A 22,488-nucleotide genomic window follows, 5' to 3' on the forward strand; every position below is an offset into this window, starting at 1 on the left:
TTGTATCAATAATTCTTCCCTATTTTTGGATTATCAAGAAATTCATCAAGGAATAATCCATGATGAACAATCAAAGCTCTAGGCACCCACAAAATAAGGATTTTGTTTATGTTTAGTTTAAGGCTTGTTAGATTTTTCTTATTTCCAAATAGGTTAAATATGAGTATATATATTTGTGTATCCGAAAACTGGATAAAAATGTTGAAAATTGTTGATTCTGTAGTTGAAAACTATTTCTGGAAGAATTAATCAGACAACTATAGTTGCGACAACTGTGAGATGTCTTCGAGGACCCAAAATATATATATATCTGTTCAAGGGGTTGCTTGAGACTCTACCCCTTAGACGCAACATAAGCACGCAACCCCCTTGTCTCTACATTTTATTTTATTCAGGATCATGCAACCACTAAAACATGAGGTTTTGCTTTTGGGTTTTTTTTAATCATTTTCTTAAATTTTTTTTTAAAAAAAAAATCATATTTTAATTGGGATACAAATGAGATTACCTCGTTCTAGTTAATTAGTTATAACCGTTTAATAGAAAACTTAATAAACGGTAAAAATAGGGTTTCCCAGCAACACCTGTATCTCTTTCTATCTACCTTCACTGGTACTCACCCGCCTTTTCACCTTCACCGCCATTCCTCTCAATCAAACCCCATGTGTCACCCACACCCCACACCCCACTCCCTCTCTCTAGATCTCTCTTTGACGTCGACTGTATATATATGTCTGTATAGGTTAGCTTACAAGATTTCAACAGACAGGAACGTGACCCTAGAGTTCCTCATGTGCTGCTAGCTATTTTTCTACTCTGAAATCAATACATACCCAACTGACACTAATTCATGATTCATCACCCTGTCGTGTCCTATATGGAGTGAGATTTTCCTTTGTCGCAATCGTCAACAGGAACTGAAGAATGGAGAAGAATCCCCTTTTCCCATTCTGCTTCTCCATATTCATCACTTTCAGCTTCGTAAGCTGTGCTTCACTTCTTCCTTCAGACCAAAACGATCAAATCAACTCCATCTTAGGTACTACATTTCTGTAATCGATTACTTGATGTTGATGTTTTTGTTTTATCTATACATTTAATTCATCATGGTTACTGAATTAACGACCTTTGCCGACATTTCAAATAGCGTTTAGGTTTTGCTTTTTTCTTCAATCACCATCGATTTGATTAGGATTTCACGTACATCATTCAACGATATATTGAAAGATTAATAGTTTTAATACATTTGGGCAAATACGATTGATAATTGTAGGGGAAAATGGGGAAGATGGCCATTGGAGAAATGGGATCTTGAGTTCATCAGCTCAAGCTCCTGCTCCTTCTAGTGGATCATCTGGTGCACTTGTATTAGCGGGTTCAAGAACAAAAAGACCTGATATTCTTAACCGATTCAGAAAGTATCGTGGTGGATGGGACATTACCAATAAGCATTACTGGGCTGTAAGTTCTCTGACTTTGTAATCAAGAACTATAATCATAATCAAATAAGTTATCTTGATATTGAAATTGTCTACACTCTACAGTCAGTTGGATTTACAGGGTCTGCTGCTTTGATTCTTGGTATGATATGGTTTGTGTTCTTTGGTGTCGCCATGATCACACATCACTTCTGTGGATGGAGAATCGACATCAAAGGCAAAGAATCTAGACTTTCTCAAACACTGTGCTTGATTTTGCTCATCATCTTCACATGTGCTGCAGCGTAAGTTTGACTTTTGAACTAAAACAAAGCATGAATAGTATTTGTGATTTTGTTAAACAGATCATGAAATCTTGTTTCTTGTTCAGAACTGGATGCATTCTTCTTTCAGTTGGGCAAGATGAGTTTCATGGTGAAGCAGTGGACACGTTGAATTATGTTGTGAACCAATCAGATTACACCGTTCAGACACTTGTAAATGTCACTGGGTATTTGTCGCTAGCTAAAACTGTGAATGTGGCACAGTTTTACCTTCCTTCAGATGTGAAAGACAGTATTGACAAACTGAATGTGGACTTGAATTCTGCTTCAGACACATTGGGTAGAAAAACACATCAAAATTCAAGAAAAATAAGAACTGTTTTTGATGCCGTGTAAGATCCAAAAATACAACATTTTGAACTTTTATTTTGGTTCAATCAAGTCCCAAGATTCTTAAATGATGTTCTTTTTGCTTATTTCAGGCGATCTTCCATGATTACTGTTGCGATTGTTATGCTCATTGTTTCCATTTTAGGCCTTTGTAAGTCTTCATACCAAGCTCATCGGTTTACTCTGTGTATTTTGCCATAATTTTATATAAATTTTCTTGTTTTTTGTTGCAGTTTTGTCAATTCTTGGTCACAAAAACGCAATCCACTTGTAAGCTCTTCATTCTTGTTACTTTTTCTGTGGAGGGTATGATCGTAATTTTGTTGATGAATGATCTTCGTGAAACAGATTTATAATTGGTGGATGGTTGCTTGTTGTGGTTGCTTTCATCCTATGTGGAGTTTTCGTAATCCTCAACAAGTAAGATAATTGTTAAACTAACATGTTATGTTATTGTTACATAAAAAAAAAAAAAAAAATTAATGAATGAATGATATTATTTTTGAAGTGCAATTTCGGATACATGTATGGCTATGGAAGAATGGGTGGATCATTCAGATGCCGAAACTGCCCTTAGCAACATCCTTCCATGCGTTGACCAAGGAACAACGAACCAAACTTTATATAAAAGCAAACAAGTGATCAACGATCTCGGAAACATAGTCAATGGATTCATAGGTTCATATGCAAACTCATACGGCGTACTTCCGGCGAACTCCAACTACTACAACCAATCGGGCCCACTAATGCCCTACGTTTGCTCTCCATACGACTCACAGCTCCAACAACGAAACTGTTCTTCCCAAGAAGTCTCAATGTCAAATGCATCTCTGGTACGATTACGCATTACGAATTACGAATTAGAAATTTAGGGATTCGATTAGTTTCAATAATCGATTTTGAATTTTGATCTGTAGGTGTGGTGGAATTACACGTGTACAGTATCGGAATCTGGAATATGCATGAGCACCGGAAGATTGACTCCTGATATGTATCAGCAATTAGTGGGAGCAGTGAACATAAGTTACGCCCTCCAACACTACACGCCGCCGCTGCTCAGCTTCCAAGACTGTAATTTTGTTCGGGAGACATTTACGACGATCACCTCCGAGCACTGTCCGGCGTTAAAGCAGCATCTGCAGACGGTGACTGCAGGTTTAGGGCTTGTTTCTGTAGGGGTGATGCTGAGTCTCGCACTTTGGATAATATACGCAAACCGCCCCCAAAGGGAGGAAGTGTTTGCTAAGATTACGTCCAAAATTAAAGGCAAATGCAATGGAAAACTTTGTCGTGGTGATGCAAGAAGTCAAATCACAGAAGTTTGATACGTGGGAAGATTATTTAGGTTAGTTTTGATACCATCGGGGTTTTTGTTGTTGTAATCTAAATCTAATTTCGGCCGAGATGAAGTCGAGCATGATTTGGATTTGGAATATCAATAATTTCTTGACAGGGTCAAAAATAATATTAACATCATATCATGGTTAAATAAGATTAGACCTCCACAAAAAAGACCGGTTTCAGATCGGACCCAAGAAAAACCAAGACTGAACCGGTCCGAAAAAATTGGATCGTTCCGAGACCGGTCCTAAAAAAGACCGGACCGGTTCGAGACAGAACAAAAAAAAAACGGGTACCCAAACTTTATAAATATATAATTTTGTGTTAATTATATAATTTTTAATCACAAACTATCTATTTTTTTCATTTTTTCTTTCATTAAGTTTAAATTATCATTTTTAATAAATCCTAATTTATCATTTTGATGATAATCTCATATTTGTTAATGGAAAAAAATCGAAACCAAAACAAAAGAATCAAAAATTCCAAAACTGAACCAAAAAAACCCGTAAACCGAACTGAAAAAGACTGGACCGAAAAAAAAACGATCCGAAAAAAAAAAAAAAAAAAAAAAAAAAAAAAAAAAAAAGACCGAGAGATGAGATCGAAAAACACTGGTCCGAAAAAAGACCGGATCGAAAAAGACCAAACGGGACGGTCTACAAAAAGGTCAGACCGTTTCTAAACCAATCCGAGACTAGTTTGACACCGCCAATACGAAGCTCTACTACAATAAGATCTTTCTTCAGTTTCGTTTTGCCCCAAGTATTTCGGAATGATAAACCTGAGGCCCAGCCCACAAATCGAAGAGTCCGATTTTTTTTGTAGGTTTTCACTTTTTAGTGGAAACAAAATGAAAGTAGACTTTTATATTTAGTTGGTTTTTCAAAGTGCAATACCTAATTATGGAAAAATTAAAACATATTGTCTTGATAGAAGAAAACAAAAAGAACAAAAAAAAAATGATGATGATATAATTGATAGAATATCTGAATTGATAACCAAAATCTAAACAAGTTTGGATTTAAAAGATCCGTCATGATAAGAGAAATAAAAATATAATGTTTTAATATGTTAGGTTTTAAAAGTATAATGGAATATGTTGTTAGATTTCGAAGGTATGATGTCCTAATAGGAAAAAAAGAGATGAAAGGTATAATGTTTTAATATGCCAAACATATAATATCAAAATACCATTTGTTAATAAGACAAAAAAATATAAGTACACTATCTTAATAGAAAAAAATAAAAATACAAGTCTTGATAGCAAAATGATTGAAAGAACAATGATATAACTGGTAATCAATATCAAATAGGTTTGGTTTATAAAGTACAAGTCTTGATAGCAAAAAGAAAAACTAGAAGTACAATGTCTTAATATATTGGATTTTGAAATCAAAATGCTATGATTGGTTATATATTAAAACTACAATGTCTTTATAGGAAAATAAATGAATGTAAAATGCTAAAATAAGTAACCAACACCAAGGAATTTTAGATTTCTAGAGTATATTGTTTTAATATGTTAAATATTGAAACCATAATGCTATAAGTGAAATTCTATTATAAATGGTTATATTCAAAGTACAAAGTCTTATTATGAAAAAGATTGAGACACAAGTTCTTAATAGCAAACAAAACTAATAATAAAATACTATAAATGGTAACAAAGAACAAACAACTTTAGATTTTTTAAGTGCAATAACGTATATTTTTTTGAACAAATGAATTAATATTATTACATTCCTAAAAAGCTAGTAAAAGTCTTCATACAAGAATTACATTGAAATTGTAATCCTCGCTGTTAATTCACCATTTTATAACGCAGATTCAAACTATTTGAATCATTTAGCATAAAATTTCAAGATGTATTGAGGTAAAAAAAAAAGTAGAATATATAAATTGAAGATATTCATATGCACATAAATTACCAAGAAAATTTGTCGAACACTCTAACTCATAACACATTAATAGATCAACTTTATATGCAACAATATGCATTTAAATGATATGGCATACTTTTCTTTCTCTAGATTGGTCATAATTTAAACCTATTTTCTAATTTGTTTAAGACTAAAAAGCTAAAAAAAATATTACTACTTGCAATTTACTATTCTACCCTTGATTACAAACTCGCTCGCTTATCTTGCAAAAACCGGCTCCTCCGTAATTGTATCAAGAAACGGCTTTCTTGATCTACAAACCGCCAGCCGATAACTAAACTCCGGCACCTCCACCACCAATCTCGGCTGTTCCACCACCACCTCCTCCTTCACTCCACCACCAACCGTAGTCATCTCCGGAGATATCCTCCCCGAAATCCGCTTACTCGCACTATTACCCGCCATCCAAAAAGCCGCCATATCCGCCGGAGTAACCATGGAATTCACCCTCCTCATCGGAAACAAGATATAAATATTCCCGGCCTCCAAATCTTCATCAGCGGAAAGCGGCGAAAAACGACGATTGATGTTCAACGACCGGGAGTTGACTAAGAAGAAGTTTGGACACTCAAGCATGATCTCCGCAGCCTTGATCGAGTCACGAAACTGCCGGATCTCGCCTGCCGGAAATATAACTCTTGCTGCCTTGTTGCTTTTCATTATAGGGGAGATCATGAGGCTGCATGCTGATGCGTAGTTTCCCATTTCTTTAGCTTTCTTTTTGGGTGTTGTCGCAAGTTTATGAAAGATCAGTACACAGGATCCGGTGTATTTATGTTGAATGATCAAGTAAGATTCGATGTATTAGTGTTGATGCGATCGATTAGAGATATATAAATATATGTGTATACAGAATTGCGCGTGATGGAGTAACTGCATAGGAAAAGGGAAGGAAGGTGGGGATTGATTATTTGACATGAGGGAGTTTGGATTATGGTCTACATTTGGTGCGTGTGGGGCTAATTCTGGAATAAATTAATTGGTCAAAGTTTAGGGGAAAGTGAAGGGTTGGCATGTATATGTGTGTGTGAATTGTGAAATGGTCAATCACTCGATCTATAATCTTGCTTAATCGTTTTCGTTCATTTAAGATCTAAGATGTTTTATATTTCAAATGGAAGAAAGTATTTGTATTTTAAAATGTTATACAACTTTATAAAATATAAATTATTATATTATTATGTATCAAAACGGATTGTTATTTAAGAATCATTTTTTTGAAAGAGACCTTATACAACTGAAAAGTTGGGAAGTATCATTAAGAGGGTATGCAATAAATATTTACTAAGTATATAATAAAGTTTGTAAGAAAAACATGAAAGTGTCAAGAAGCATTCTATATAAAAATGACGAAGTCCTGCCAAAATTGATAAAAAGTATTTCTTGACTTGATGCATAGAAAATTGCATTCCACATCGGCATGGACCAAAGCAAGTTTCTGAGAGCATTAGGAATGGGTCCGTTGAGGTGGTGTTATAACAACTTATAATATCAATGGGGGAATGGTGTTCATGATGTTATGACCATGTTATGAGGAGGTTAAGAGAAGAAAAATAAAGAGAGAAGAAATGTGCAACCAATCAATGTTCTCGTTTCAATATGTCATAACGCCAACAAGATATGACATAACACCAAAGGGGAAATGGTGTTCATGGTTAGGGGTGTTCGTTTGGATGGATCGGTTTGATCCGATCCAATTAAGTAAATCCAAATTGATTTTGATTTTCAAAATATGGATCCAAATAGTCCAAATTAAATTAAAATCCGATCCGATCCGATCCAATTACAATTCGGTTGGATCGGTTTTTATAATTCGGTTTTCAAAAACCATAACATTTTAAAAGGACACAGAATTATACTATGATCTAATTTTACAGAAAAAGCAAAAACAAATTATTTCCTTGTGATTTAAAATTTATAAATAACCACTAAGAAGGTATATTATAGTTTATTATTTAATAGATAAAAAACTTTTGACAGAAAGTACATATTAATGTCTTTTATTAGGTAAAACCTTTTGAACTTATTTTAAAAAATTATAAAATTAATAAACAATTATAGATATATTGAAAATAAATACATAACAAATTGTTATTCGGTTTTTTTGGACTATTCGGTTCTTATTTTATAAACCAAAACCAATCCGAAATCCAAAATAATAATTCGGTTTTGTTGAAAACCAATCCAAAAATCTGAATATCCGAACCAAATAGTCCAATCCAAATTGTCCAATTGGACAAATCGGTTTTATCCAAATAATGAACAGCCCTATTCATGGTGTTATGACCATGTTATGAGATGTCACATTAGCAGCAATATCACTTCTCGTTGCCCATACTGTATTCTCTGGAAACTTGCGAAAAAAAATGATAATAAATCATGTCATTTGTTAATATGTTATCTTTTTATTGAAATTATAACATTAAAATTATAAGGTTGTTGATAATAAATCATGTCATTTGTTAATATGTTATCTTTTTATTGAAATTATAACATTAAAATTATAAGGTTGTTCAACATGGGCATCCGTTACCACGGTGCCACATCAGAAAGAAGAAAAAAAAGATGCCCTCAACGCTGTTGTGTGGATGGTGTTTGTCCATGAACACGTTGTAACATCTGGGATTTCAGGTATTATTTTTATCATTGGAGTCTAAGAGAGAGAGACTCGACGAGTTGATGCCTAGACTCGTCGAGTAGGGTCGTGTGGTGATGACTGGATTAATGAGTGGTCTCGACGAGTTGGTGAGGGGACTCGACGAGTCCGTGCTGGAGACTAAAACCCTAATTTCCCAGGTCTGAGCCCTACTTAAAGGACCTTATAGCCCTTCATTGCGGCTACCTTCTTCCTTGAGAGCACCAAATCACCTGAGCGTCCTTGTGAGTGAGAAAAGAGGCCATTGTTCATCATCCTTGTGTGTTTTAGCAAGAAGGAAAAAGGAAGGTCAAGCTAGGAGAGTTGGAGAGCTTGGATCTACTTTCATTTGGGCAGAGGAAGCTATTTGAGGTATTAATCAGAGCTTATTCTCGTGTTCTTGTTGATATAGTTAAATCTAGGGTTTCTTCATGCCTTGATTAGCTTGTATTTGGAGTGTGAGAGGTCCCATGGGGAATTGGTACCTAGATCTGGACCATAAAAGGTCTAGAGAGTCCGAAATGCTCTGCTTTATGCCTTTCCTCTTGAGTTGTGGACTTAGGTTACCATTTTAGAGGTTATTTCACCAAAAGAAGCCTTGTAGGCATTGCATGGGTGCCAAGATGTGACCTTTACGTGATTATCATGTTTTGGAAGGTCAGATCTATAGATTAGAGAAACGGATCTTGTCACACCCCAAAACCGGAACGGCGGAAATGTTCTGGGGTGGATGACGTCATCTCAAGTATCACAACATATGCGGTATAGTAATCAAAGTACAACAACCATTTCATTAATAGTAACAATTTTACATCGGTTACATGTTATAGTAATATCAAAGTAATTACAGAACATAACATAGATGTAGCTCGGTACTAGGTTGTCTTCACAAAAGCTCCTGGGATGTACCTGTCTATCGATGACCTGAGAATACAAGTTATTTTGAAAGCGAGTATCAGCATTTTATAATGCTAGTGAGTCCATAAGTATTTAGTGTCTTTTGTATAAATACGCATTTTTATTCAAAATAACTTTATGGAAAGTAGTAGTTTAGAATCTACGGTGTATTAACGTCCTTTCCAGAAAATCCTATATTTTCTAAATAAAAACAATCTTCTACCAAGACCCGATTGATTTAGATTTTAGGGAGTAGTTTTCCCCAAATTACTATCATTACCAAATACAAAATTGACTTTAAAAGAGTAATGAGAAAATCAAAAGTGAAGATACTAAGGGAAAAATAACATATGCCTCAGTAGTAATACAGCTGATTAAGGCAAAAGAAATCAGAGACTCCAGGAGATTATCGAATGAATGATACGCCTGATAGTCTAACAAAAGGAAGCACAGACTCCAGACAGTATCGAATGAACGATACAGCTAGCAAAGTCTAAAACAAAGGGTGAATGTGAACCCGTATGTAACCATGTTGATCGACGATAGAGTATCCGATGACCCTCCAGGTCACACGTAGAGGTAGCGGCATTAGAGGTAGTGGCATTATGTCACCCATGGGCCTTACCGGCGCGGACTGTAGGTAGTAGTCTGGGTGTGGGAGTGTCAGTCCCGTATAGATCTATACACATGATGTTCGCTCTCCTTCCCGGAGACTCTGGTTACACGGCGTTGGCGCAATGAAGCGTCGTAGAGGGAAATAGCGTGTCACATTCTAAAGTAAAAGAGAGAGAGAGGGAGAGATAGAGATAAATAGAGATATAGATACAGATAGAGATAGAGATAGAGATAGAGATAGAGATAGAGACAGAGATAGAGATGGAGACAGAGATAGAGATAGAGATAGAGTCTCTTAACTATTCCTATAATAGTTACTAGGGTTCCAGAAACATGAATAATATAAGGAGGCCTTTACTACCTAAGGCGATGAAATGGCTGAGAGAGAGAGAGCTTTTATGTCCATATATGTATACATGATATATAATTAATGTTTAAAAGACCTTCGGACGGATATCCGATACCCACCAGACCACATCCCAACGAGGAAAAGGAAATAGGGCGAACTAGCCTTCCTAAGTCCTTTAAACATTATTTATATAATTATACAAATATGGGCATGCATTTAACGAAATAAGAACATAGAAGAAAACTTCGGTAAAACCTTTGGAAAACCATTACACTTAAAAAAAAATCGACTTGATACCATTTTGTAAAACAAGCTTGAAAACCTTTGGAAATCCTTTGAAAAATTTTCATAAACAAGTTTTGAAGATAATTTGATAAAACAATATAAGTGAAGAAAACCTTGGTTTAAAACACTGTTGTAACTAGTTTTGAAGTAAAACATACAGCGCGAGAGACAATTTGAGAAAAGATTTAAACAAGTAAAGACGTTTTGGAAAAACCATCTATAGTATTATACTTGGTAAAACAACTGAGAGTGTGATAAATCCTTTTACATGCGGGTTATAATCACATATGATTGATATGATAACTAGCATGTTTTAACTTGTATTCCCCCCCCCCCCATAAAAGCATTTAAAAAAATGTTTAAAAGGTTAATTCAGGGGTATGAACTCACCTGTTGCTGGTGGATCGGACGGAGGTGTCGGTTGGGTGCTCGGTGCCAAGTAAAGACTTGAACACACTTAGTGACCTATTAACATATGATGACATATGTTTACATACAATTAGTGATTATAATATTAATCAAACACGTAGAAGCATCCTAATGTGCGTAAAACACTTTGGTCAAGTGCTAGGAGGCTATTGGGTTGCAATAAGGGAGTGTATGGCCTAGTTAGGGAGTTTACTCTTCAAGAGTAAACTCTTTATGGAGTTTTCGGCACTAAGACCATATCCCCATGAGTTTACGGCCGTAAACTCATGGGTGGTGTGTTATTGGATGCTAAAAGGTCTTATATCACTTGTAGAATTAGGATAGGTTCAAATCTAGGGCATAGAAAAGGGTTAAGGCTCCAAATGGACCACTTAAGGGAGTTCACAGCTGTAAACCTAGAGTTTACGACCATAAACTCTCACTTGGTCATTCCCTTCATGAATTAAGGTCTTAAATGAAAGAGTATAAAGTTCTATGCATTTTTCCAAGTCAACTGGAGAAGTTAGGGCATCATTTGGCCTCATTATGGGAGTTTACGGCCCATGGACCAATCCTTGGGGGGTTTACGGTCGTAAACTCCTAGGTCCTTAGTTTCTTTGATGTTTAAAGGCCCTACTTCATGTGTGGTTGATTCTAGACATTTACCCAAGCCTTAGGAGGTGTTTAAGGGCAAATTTAACACCTTAAAAGGTGTTTACGGCCCAAGAAGAGGGGTTTACGGTCCAAGAGTTTTCTTGGGCCGTAAACTCATGTTTACTCCTCAAAATGAAGGTTTTGGTGTTCTAAGCTCGTATGTGTAAGTCCACAAGTCATATCTAAGCCCTATGAGTGATTTAGAAGGGTTTTGGGGCTTCAAAACCCCACTTATGGGAGTTCACAGCTGTAAACCTAGAGTTTACGACCATAAACTCTCACTTGGTCATTCCCTTCATGAATTAAGGTCTTAAATGAAAGAGTATAAAGTTCTATGCATTTTTCCAAGTCAACTGGAGAAGTTAGGGCATCATTTGGCCTCATTATGGGAGTTTACGGACCATGGACCAATCCTTGGGGGGTTTACGGTCGTAAACTCCTAGGTCCTTAGTTTCTTTGATGTTTAAAGGCCCTACTTCATGTGTGGTTGATTCTAGACATTTACCCAAGCCTTAGGAGGTGTTTAAGGGCAAATTTAACACCTTAAAAGGTGTTTACGGCCCAAGAAGAGGGGTTTACGGTCCAAGAGTTTTCTTGGGCCGTAAACTCATGTTTACTCCTCAAAATGAAGGTTTTGGTGTTCTAAGCTCGTATGTGTAAGTCCACAAGTCATATCTAAGCCCTATGAGTGATTTAGAAGGGTTTTGGGGCTTCAAAACCCCACTTATGGGTGTTTACAGTCCAAGAGTGTTCTTGGGACGTAAACACATGATTTTGCCCCTATTGGATGTCTTAAACACGAATTTGCATGTTAAATGAGCTAAACAACAAGTTAGGATAGATTACCTACGATTTTGGAGCTCGAAATGGGCATTTTTGGATCGAAGGCAACTTGTAGAGAGAGAGAGAGAGAGAGTAAAGAGAGGGTGGAAAAGTTTCAAATGGAGTCCACTCACCCATATATAGGGTTTGAGTTTGTGGCTCGGAGGAAATCTACCCAATACTGACGTTAAACGGGGCTTTTTGTCGCACCCGATTAAATGGTCGTAATTTGACTTGGTTGTAGCTAAAACTTTTTCAAGGGAATATTGAGGGTGTTTCTAATGTGTTCCAACCCTTATGAAGTCATAATAAAAGTCCCAATTTAATTAACCTAATCCAAAAAGGTTAACGGACAATTTAATAAAGCGAGTTCTATTAACGGAAAAAGAGGTTAAAATGACGGGATAAATTTTGGGTTGTCACATCATCCCCCCGTTAGAGGGAATTTCGTCCTGAAATTAGGGTTTAGGCAAGGAAGTAGGCATGAACAATCGGGTAGAGGTATGAGGGTACTTCCTATTTGGTTGGTCCTCGCACTCCCAAGTGAACTCTGGCCTTTGTTTGGCGTTCTAACAAACCTTCACTTACGGGATGCGGATTCCATTTCATTCAGTTAGCGATTCCTACATGTTCGTCTACGAAGTTAGGGTTCCCAATTATTTCTATCAAGATGAGTGGGATACAGAGAGTGACGTCGGGCAAACACTTTTCAAATCTAAGAAGTGGATTGATTTGGGGTGAAACTTATGGAATTTCCGAAAGTAGTCGTGGTCTGACGAGGGTTGGATCAATTTTGTGAAGAATCTCGGATGGTCCTAAGCTCTCGGAAAGGTAGAGCTTTTCCGTTCTCAGAACATATTGTACTTCTATGGTGAGATCATCACTGGCGTGATCGCCATTTTGAAGTTCCAAACGTTCTCTCATACTGGGAGTGTAGTCCTTCAGGTTGGTTCTTAGAAAGCTCAGGTTATCCTTGGATTCGTGTTTCCTGTCGATTGGCTTTTAGAGGCTTTCTAGATCAGCGGATGAATTGGATGTCTACGGCTATGTGTTTGCTGCAGGGTGTCTATCTCAACCTAGTGCAAAATGAACCTGCACTTCTGGTTCTTGAGATGTTTCTAACGGAAACTCTCAAGGTCGGGGAGATAGGGTTTTACCAGACGTTGTTTAGAAAGTTTTTAAACTTCTCATCATCGTCTAGTTGACACTTTCACGACATGATTTCTAACAGGAGAGAATCATGCTCTTACTCGCTTTGTTGTTTCATGAATATCAATCTCTGCTCAGGGCTAACACAGTCCTTAGAGAATTTTCTAAAGTGTTGGACTACCTCGGGAGGTGGTTCTACTATCTCTGCGCGAGATAGTATTCTTGGAACACCTAGTAGTCCAATGAATCTCTAAGACATGCTCTTATCTCTAAGGCGTCGGTCTATTTCAGTTGCAGAAAGTGCGTGCTCTTGTATAACCCATCGACTAACACCTAGACTGGTGTTAAGTCTATAATCTCTTCGGGATCTGAGTTATAAGGCTTTACGCAACCTACTTTCGTACTTTTTTTTCAAGTATTCTTGGTTGCGGAGGTTATCCTGTGGTTCTTAGCATTCTAGTATTCACTTCGGAGAATGCAGTCTATTGTCTACAGGGCAACGGTGACTTCTTCCACGTGGGGAGGCGGAGTGTCCTAGGCACTACTCGTCAGTAACGGGGTGCACGAAGTGTCTGAGTAGTACGAGCATCTTCTGCAACTACTCTTCCGATGGTTCTGAGTTTTCTTGATTTAGGTTAGGTCTAGAAGTATAGGGTTTCGTTACTCGGAACTTCTAGTCTCCTCATCCACTCTTCTCAAAGTTTAACTTATCGCAACTTCCAGGGTTCCGGGATATTCGCTGAGATGCTTAATTCGTGGGATTGAGCATGAATGGATGGTTGTAGTCAATGTCCTTGACTCTTACGACTCAGATTTCTTTACCAACTGAGGGTGTTAGCTACTATGTTGGCTTAACCGGGATGATAACAAATTTCGGATTTGTGGTCATTATAGTAGCTCAACCCGCAGTGGTTCTCTTGACTCTAGTTCCTATTCTATGGAATAGGATGAGGGTTTTACTATGAGGTTCGTGGTAGGGCTCATACTTGGCTTAACCACTAATACTTGGTGTATGCAAGTCGTATATAATTGAGGTCGGCAGGATGTTCAGTTGTGCGACTCCACCCCAGACCCACAACCCAACGAGGAACAGGGAGTAGGGAGGAAGCACACATCTTAAATCTTTTTTATCTCAATTATATACCACTCTTATGCATATACTCAGTTAATATTAGTCAATCCCATGAGTTCTATCCTCTAGATTCACGAACCTGATTGTGAGGTGTGAAGGGTCTTTCTGGGGAATCTACGGAGTAGGTTTTCGGGTGGTTATCGTCTTCTAGAATACCTGCAGTGTCTTTCGCTTCGGGTTCTATCTATCTAAGAAGGGTTGGTTGACAGTGCGCGATACCCTACTCAGGGGTATTTCGGAAAGTTTTTAAATAAGAGCGACGACCGACGGATCGCATTAGGTTTTATTATTATTAGGTTCAGAAGAACCTTTATTTGCCGAAATGGCTATGGTGAAAGTTCTTTTTACACAACACTAGGGATTTACACATGGTTGCACTAAGTCGAACCATGATTGATAGGGGCGTCGAAGTTGGCATACATCGACATGATATAGAATGAGGGTCGATATGGCCATGCACTGAACGGGCACACAAGTTCTTGGCGTCTCGGGTTTCGTCCCGTGTATCACTGTCGCGGATACTTGGACCGATAGAGTTGACGCGGAACTATAGAGGATCCTGAGTGTTTCGGAATAGTGTACTTTTCATGAATGGATTCTCACGAGGTCTTTCTATAATCGCTTAGCATACACTAGTCATGTATAATTAAGGTGGGAAGGACTGTTGACTGAGCGACTCCGCCCTAAATCCACAACCAAACGAGGAACAAGAAATGAGGCAGCATCACTCACTCGAGGTCTATCCATCTTAATTATACATGGCCTTAACGTATATACCGAGCCATTATAGCTTTACCTGATGAAAACTTTGAATTCTTACAACAGTGCTGCAACTTTCGCCTTAACGGAAGAGTAATTACTTTTAGAATTAGCCTTTTAATGTTTTTAGTTAGTTATCTAGGATTGAGAGGCGTACCAAAAGTTCTACTGGCTTCCTTGATGCTTCTTCCTAGGCATTAGAGTTAGACTCCTCCTACGCCATTGTCGTTTCTCCTGCAGCAGTGATCCTTAGTATCTTCCCGTCTGCGCCGGAGTTCTTTATTATTGGACAGTCCCTTTTGAGGTGTCCCATCTCACCGCACTGGTGACATGACTGGTTCGTACTAGTATTGGTGGTGGGAGTGAGGTGCTTAGTCAGAGTTACGTAGGCACGGGTGCCCTCCTCGTTCCTCCACTTTGAAAATTTCCCTTTAAAGAGTCCGACTTTATCACCACCTTTATGTGTAGGGTTGGTCCCGATGCCAGAGAATTGTGAAATGGGTCGTGCTGGCACTGAAGGGGTGGGGGTTGTCACTTGCTGCTGTTGCGTGGAAAGTCTGTGGAGTCGTTGGCGCTCCTTTCGAGCTTGACGATTTCGTTTCCTTCTCTCTGTTTTACAACTTTGCATGTCCGTGACTATTGCCATTCGTTGGCTTCCTAGGTATGGTCTTGTAGGTGTCGGGATGGAAGGGTTGGCAGGGGTATTGACTGTCTCAGCTCGTTGTCCTTCAGAAGGTCCTTGAGCCAAGGTACTTCCCTCCTCGTTCTTGAACTTTCTCTTCAGTGGATTTGGTTGAGGTTCTTGGGTGGTTGGGTACACAGAAGTTGGTTGCTGACGTCCATTGCTAGGATCGGGAATCCCGATAGGGCTCTTGCTAACATTGGCGTTGTTAGCATTCAGATGAGCCATGGCAGCTGCTACGGCTGCCGAGACTGCAGCTTGGAACGTAGCTTCATCGAATAGGAGAGTCGGTTTCTTGCCAGCGGATTGGTTACGCTTCTTCGGAGGCATGGCTTTCCTACACGGAAAGGGATACAAGCTGGTGAGAGACGATGTTTAACTCTAGACGTATATATCCTTACTATGATAGGCATAATTTTTCCCGCGCCTCAGATATTGGTTATCTGAGTGTCGACCTACATCCGTATGATGTAGTCCGGGTTTCAAGGTAGGGGTAAGGGTATCGGAAAGCCATAAGATGGGAATCGTTCCTACTAAGTTATCTTCATGCTGGAAAGGTTCACTCTCCGGCTTTGGAAAGATTTGAGGGAAGTTCGGAACGAAATCACAGAAGAAGAGGCTCATGAAGGCTTATGGCTAAACATTCTCAATCGAGGTGTTGAGATCCGATCTAATCGTATTACTTGCGACGGGAAAAGGCGATTTACCTAACACATAGTGTGAGTAGTGTAATCATTAACTCACTAAATTGTATTATTTTATGGGTGCATTAGCGCGACAATAACGAGGAAAAGACACTTCTCGGGTTCCATGTACTGGCTCCCTCTGTCTACCTCTATCCTAGACAGGGACCGGCGTTGGTTTTCTTCAGATAGATACCTAGGGTTCTCTCCTTGTGTAGACATACTGAATCTCTACTTCGTCTTACTATCGATTCTGACTCTGAGTGTCATCACTGCATGGTGGATGACTGGAAATCTCGGGTGTTCAGGCAGATTTCACACCAATGTCCCTAAAAGATATAGGCACTTGGTGGTTTCAATAATCTCATCCTATTTCATTTATTTCTGAACTGGAAATCTTCTCAATGAACCTCTTCTGGGTCTGAATCAACTCTGCTGTCGAACACTGAAGTGGATAAGGTTTTCTACAGGGTTCGTGCGAGAATGGAAATGTCTAAAGAATCCTAAGAGATTATTAACATTTCACTGGGTGATCCATATTGAGTCCTACTACAATTACATATGGTACACAAATTATATATAACTTAGATCCGATAGGCCTTCGAATATGTGATACTACTCTATATCCACATCCCAACGAGAAAAAGGAAGTAGAGTGAAACCACACATTCTTAGTATATGGGATCCTTATTATATATAACCTTGGAAGTATACCCTTTGTAATCATAGGTAAATCAATAAGAATCTTTTTAGTTTTTCACATAAGGTTATCTATGGATCCTAAAATACCCCTATGGTATTTTAATTTCTTGTTTGATTCTTAACTCTTGAATATGATTCTGGGATTAATGTGAGTCTTTTAGTATTCCAAAATACTCCCATAGTATTTTAAACTTTATGTTTGGCTCTAGCATTCCTAGTTGGTAAGTTTCAGACTCGTTGCAACACCACCATCACTCCCAAGCACACGTTCATCGCATCTCGAATAAATGTAGTTGATCAGGTTACATTTATTCCAGCTTACGATTACATAACTGCCCAGGTTTGACGGTAATGCTCAACATCCGAAGACTTTTATTCTCGTTCTTCTTGTGATACTTGTGTTCGAGTGTTTAGATTTTGGATGTTCTTATACTTTGGTAAAATATGGTTATATTTTAAAGTATCATTCTTGCTCAGAGTGTTTTATCCCTATGTATTTATAGGCTGTATATCTTTTATGAATTGATATACTGAGCTCACTATAAACAATGCTCTGATACCAATCTGTCACACCCCAAAACCGGAACGGCGGAAACGTTCTGGAGTGGATGACGTCATGTCAAGTATCACAACATATGCGGTATAGTAATCAAAGTACAACAACCATTGCATTAATAGTAATAATTTTACATCGGTTACATGTTATAGTAATATCAAAGTAATTACAGAACATAACATATATGTAGCTCGGTACTAGGCTGTCTTCACAAAAGCTCCTGGGATGTACCTGTCTATCGCTGACCTGAGAATACAAGTTATTTTGAAAGCGAGTATCAGAATTTTATAATGCTGGTGAGTCCATAAGTATTTAGTGTCTTTTGTATAAATACGCATTTTTATTCAAAATAACTTTATGAAAAGTAGTAGTTTAGAATCTACGGTGTATTAGCGTCCTTTCCAGAAAATCCTATATTTTCTAAATAAAAACAATCTTCTACCAAAACCCGACTGATTTAGATTTTAGGGAGTAGTTTTCCCCAAATTACTATCATTACCAAATACAAAATTGACTTTAAAAGAGTCATGAGAAAATCAAAAGTGAAGATACTAAGGGAAAAATAACATATGCCTCAGCAGTAATACTGCTGATTAAGGCAAAAGAAATCATAAACTCCAGGAGAGTATCGAATGAATGATACGCCTGGCTCAGTCTAACAAAAGGAAGCACAGACTCCAGACAATATCGAATGAACGATACAGCTAGCAAAGTCTAAAACAAAGGGTGAATGTGAACCCGTATGTAACCATGTTGATCGAGGATAGAGTATTCGATGACCCTCCAGGTCACACGTAGAGGTAGCGGCATTAGAGGTAGTGGCATTATGTCACCCATAGGCCTTACCGGCGCGGACTGTAGGTAGTAGTCTGGGTGTGGGAGTGTCAGTCCCGTATAGATCTATACACATGATGTTCGCTCTCCTTCCCGGAGACTCTGGTTACACGGCGTTGGCGCAATGAAGCGTCGTAGAGGGAAATAGCGTGTCACATTCTAAAGTAAAAGAGAGAGAGAGAGAGAGAGAGAGATAGAGAGAGAGAAATAGAGATATAGATACAGATAGAGATAGAGATAAAGATAGAGATAGAGATAGATATAGAGATAGAGATAGAGATAGAGATAGAGATAGAGACAGAGATAGAGATAGAGTCTCCTAACTATTCCTATAATTAAGGGAGAGAATATTATGCTTCATTTCAAATTTAAAGGTTTAGGTTGTGAAATGTTAATAAATTTAGTCAAGGAAACATAGTGTGTTCTCAAATTTCGATTATGATTACGGCATTCCTCTTCATAGTTCGAATTTTGAGAACGTAGCACATAAAATATTATGGCAGAAGATTAATAAAGTATCAAATCTTTATGTAAGACGTTATGCATCGTGTCCCATACGCTTCGGGTATAGGATCGATTGCAAATGCTATAATATTTGACCATTCTAAAATTTTCCAAATGTCTAGCGCATTTAGAGGGAAAAAGGACAAGAATCGGTTTTGACTAAGATAATTAAACAACTATCAAAGGACAATGCAAAGTTCGCAAAGGATTGGCCACTTGTGAGTAGTTGGAAGTATAGTGTTGGATGGACCATATCGACATTATTATGAATAGATAAGATTCTATTAAGAATGAGTTGTCATATGGAAAATATGGAAACGTGTCCATATTGGGAATTGAATATTGAAAATCTATGTCTAGATTAGAAACTTTTATGCAAAAGGATGTTCAAAGGAATGTACTTTGAGTGAGAGACATCATATCTAAGGAATTATATTGTAACAATCTCCGATAGAGGACTTTGTAATATCATGGCAATAGTCATTGTGACTTTTGTGCTATGACATTACGAAAGGATCATTGCATAAAATGTTAGAATCTAGCATATTCCATAAGTGGCAAGAATTTGATATTCTTTCACTTATGAAAAGGATTGGGAGTTGTGAAATGAGTATGATTGGAATGTGTTCATTTGATCTATTTCACAAAGTAAGAACCATAGGTAAACATTGTGTGCATGCTAAGAGCATGGGACAAGTGTTGTAATAATTCAAGTAAAAAGTTGATTACCCGAAACAACAAATAATGAGTAATCGATATGGTGATAAATAAAAGGTGTTTTATTTATGCTTAAAGGTTTAAGGCCATATGGGATTAGTATTATTCTTGTGTTTCACTTTGCATGTTTTGACTTCCTGAATAATTTAATTGGTTTAGAACAGTCAAATTATTCGAACGGGTCACAGTCGTTCATATGTTGGAAGTAGGTATGAATAAAGACTGTCGTGAATTGGTGTGTGGATTGTCTAAAGAGTATTAGACATAAGCAAATGTTTGCTGCAACGTTCATGAGTGCTTATGAATATGATTTGAGCATTGGATTAAACCCACGCTCACTTGGATCACTCCATGAATTGTATCACGAGTGATTGGTGAGACGATAACATCTTATATTCTTGAAACCGAGATATGTGAGTTGTATCTTGCAAATCGGTTGCACATTGATAATATGTAAACGTACCAGTAACTTGGTGTCATAAAACATATTGCTGTGTGTGATTCGGTGAGTGAGTGCAAGCGAGCATTGAATCAAAGTTTATCCGTTGCTTTTATCCAAAGTAGGATAAAAGCGATATCTTTGGGCCCCTCGATGATTTAGTGATGACAAACGTAAATGCTCGGCCGGGCTAAGGCTAATTTGATTTGTTCAATTAGTCAGTCGTCATAAATCGGAAGTCGAGAAATAGTATAGAGAGAATGATTAGAAATCATGTCTTACAATATCTAGAATGGAGGAATATATGATCCCTTATCTAAAGGACACGCGTATCTGATAGGATCAGAGTTGACAGCGGCTTTGGAAAGCTACGATTGCAGATCAGGATCTGAAGTCATACGCAGAATAGTTATTAGACTTATCCAAGTGGGAGACTATTGGATTAGTGTCTAAGTCCATAACTATTTTGGTATGTACTTGACCCGATGATGCATGGTCCTTTTGGGTTGCCTTCACCAAAGCAACTTGATAGGATGAATTATGGAGAGAAATGATTAAATATGATTTATTAATATATTATGAGAATAATATATTAAAGGAGAAATCATATTGTTTAATTAATATTAGTCAAGAATTAATAAGAATTAAGTTTGTGACTAAAAGAGATTAATTAAACTTAAGGGACTGGGATTGTAATTATAATATAATTGCAATTGGGCTATGGATTGCCTTATATTATAAGGTTGGACGAATTCTATGGGGAAACCTATTGGAAATCGTCCAAGGCCTTTAAGGAAAGGATTCCATGGGTTGCTTAGGGCTTAAGCATCCAAATTAGGGTTTCCTTGTTAGATAACCCTAATAGCCTCACTATATATAGAACCCTCATGCTCCAAAAACGTGGTGAACTAATGGTCTAGGGTTTCCACACGTTTTTGAGAGCCTCCTTCTCTTCTCTTCTTCATCCTCTTGCTCTTGGTGTTTGTGAACCATTAGAGGAGTGACATTTGTGACTCTAAGCTTTCTAAAGTCAATACAAGAAGGATTTGGGATTGTTATTGCTACATAACAATCAAGGTATGATCTAAACCCTTATTTATATGTTGTCTTGATTATCATATGCTAGATCTAGGGTTTATAGTCTTGGATGAATTGCATGTACAATAGAGAAACCTAGATCCAAGCATTAGGGTTTGTATGAGCACATAGGATGTTCTTATGGCCAAAACCCATCACAAGTTAGGATAGATTACCTACGATTTTGGAGCTCAAAATGGGCGTTTTTGGATCGAAGGCAACTTGTAGAGAGAGAGAGAGAGAGAGAGTAGAGAAAGGGTGGAAAAGTTTCAAATGGAGTCCACTCACCCATATATAGGGTTTGAGTTTGTGGCTCGAAGGAAATCTACCTGATACTGACGTTAAACGGGGCTTTTTATCGCACCCGATTAAATGGTCGTAATTTGACTTGGTTGTAGCTAAAACTTTTTCAAGGGAATATTGAGGGTGTTTCTAATGTGTTCCAACCCTTATGAAGTCATAATAAAAGTCCCAATTTAATTAACCTAATCCAAAAAGGTTAACAGACAATTTAATAAAGCAAGTTCTATTAACGGAAAAAGAGGTTAAAATGACGGGATAAATTTCGGGTTGTCACAGATCTGACCTCAGAAGGCCATTTGAGTTCGAGCATGGGATGAACTCGCCGAGTGCATGAGTAGACTTGACGAGTCGGATTGGGTTGCCCCGTGACTCACACAGTTGGTGACTCGCTGAGTTGGGGGAAAGACTCGGTGAGTCGGTTGGGATTTAGGGGACTGGAAATTCACGTCTGAACTCGCCGAGTCAGTGCCTGACTCAACGAGTTGGGTCAAAGGGGTGGCCATTGACCAACGTTGACCAGAGTTGACTTGTGTTGACTTAAGGGCATTAGTCAAATTAAGTCAGGAAGGTATTAATTAGAGATGTATTTATGCTATAGGAAGAAGCTAGGTCGGAGGATTGAGCGCGAGTGATTATTCGACATCTTCGAGGTGAGTCTTCTCACTATGCCTTACCCGACGGGGTAATTATGAGTGACCGGAAGGTCTTATGTGTATGATGAAAATGTGATGTATGTTGTATATGTTATTGGTTATGATATGAGTATGATGATATGGACCTGAAGGTCAACAGAGTTATGAGATGGAAATCACCTGAGACACTTGGATCGGAAGATCCCATAGAGCTATGGCCTGGAAGGGCGTATGTGTTGTACGTGGTATTTTGGGGAACTCACTAAGCATTATTGCTT

At 37.9% G+C, this 22,488-nt stretch overlaps 2 protein-coding genes across 2 annotated transcripts; one reads left to right on the forward strand and one right to left on the reverse strand.

Moving 5' to 3' along the window:
- The first annotated feature begins 615 nt into the window (after positions 1-615).
- On the forward strand, positions 616-3,783 carry LOC145101189 (uncharacterized). Its single transcript, XM_079038362.1, has 9 exons — positions 616-1,039; positions 1,274-1,461; positions 1,545-1,723; positions 1,810-2,094; positions 2,185-2,243; positions 2,326-2,362; positions 2,441-2,512; positions 2,601-2,925; positions 3,010-3,783. Exons 1-9 carry the CDS (start codon positions 925-927, stop codon positions 3,415-3,417), a joined length of 1,668 nt encoding a protein of 555 aa, XP_078894488.1. The 5' UTR covers positions 616-924; the 3' UTR covers positions 3,418-3,783.
- A 1,589-nt stretch (positions 3,784-5,372) lies between these two features.
- Positions 5,373-6,206, reverse strand: LOC145101190 (uncharacterized). The gene has a single exon (XM_079038363.1). The coding sequence runs from the start codon at positions 6,079-6,081 to the stop codon at positions 5,575-5,577; it is 507 nt and encodes a 168-aa protein (XP_078894489.1). The 5' UTR covers positions 6,082-6,206; the 3' UTR covers positions 5,373-5,574.
- Positions 6,207-22,488: the final 16,282 nt, after the last annotated feature.

Source organism: Lactuca serriola, chromosome 4 (assembly GCF_051521515.1).
Source record: "Lactuca serriola cultivar US96UC23 chromosome 4, Lser_US96UC23_V15, whole genome shotgun sequence".
NCBI lineage: Eukaryota > Viridiplantae > Streptophyta > Magnoliopsida > Asterales > Asteraceae > Lactuca > Lactuca serriola.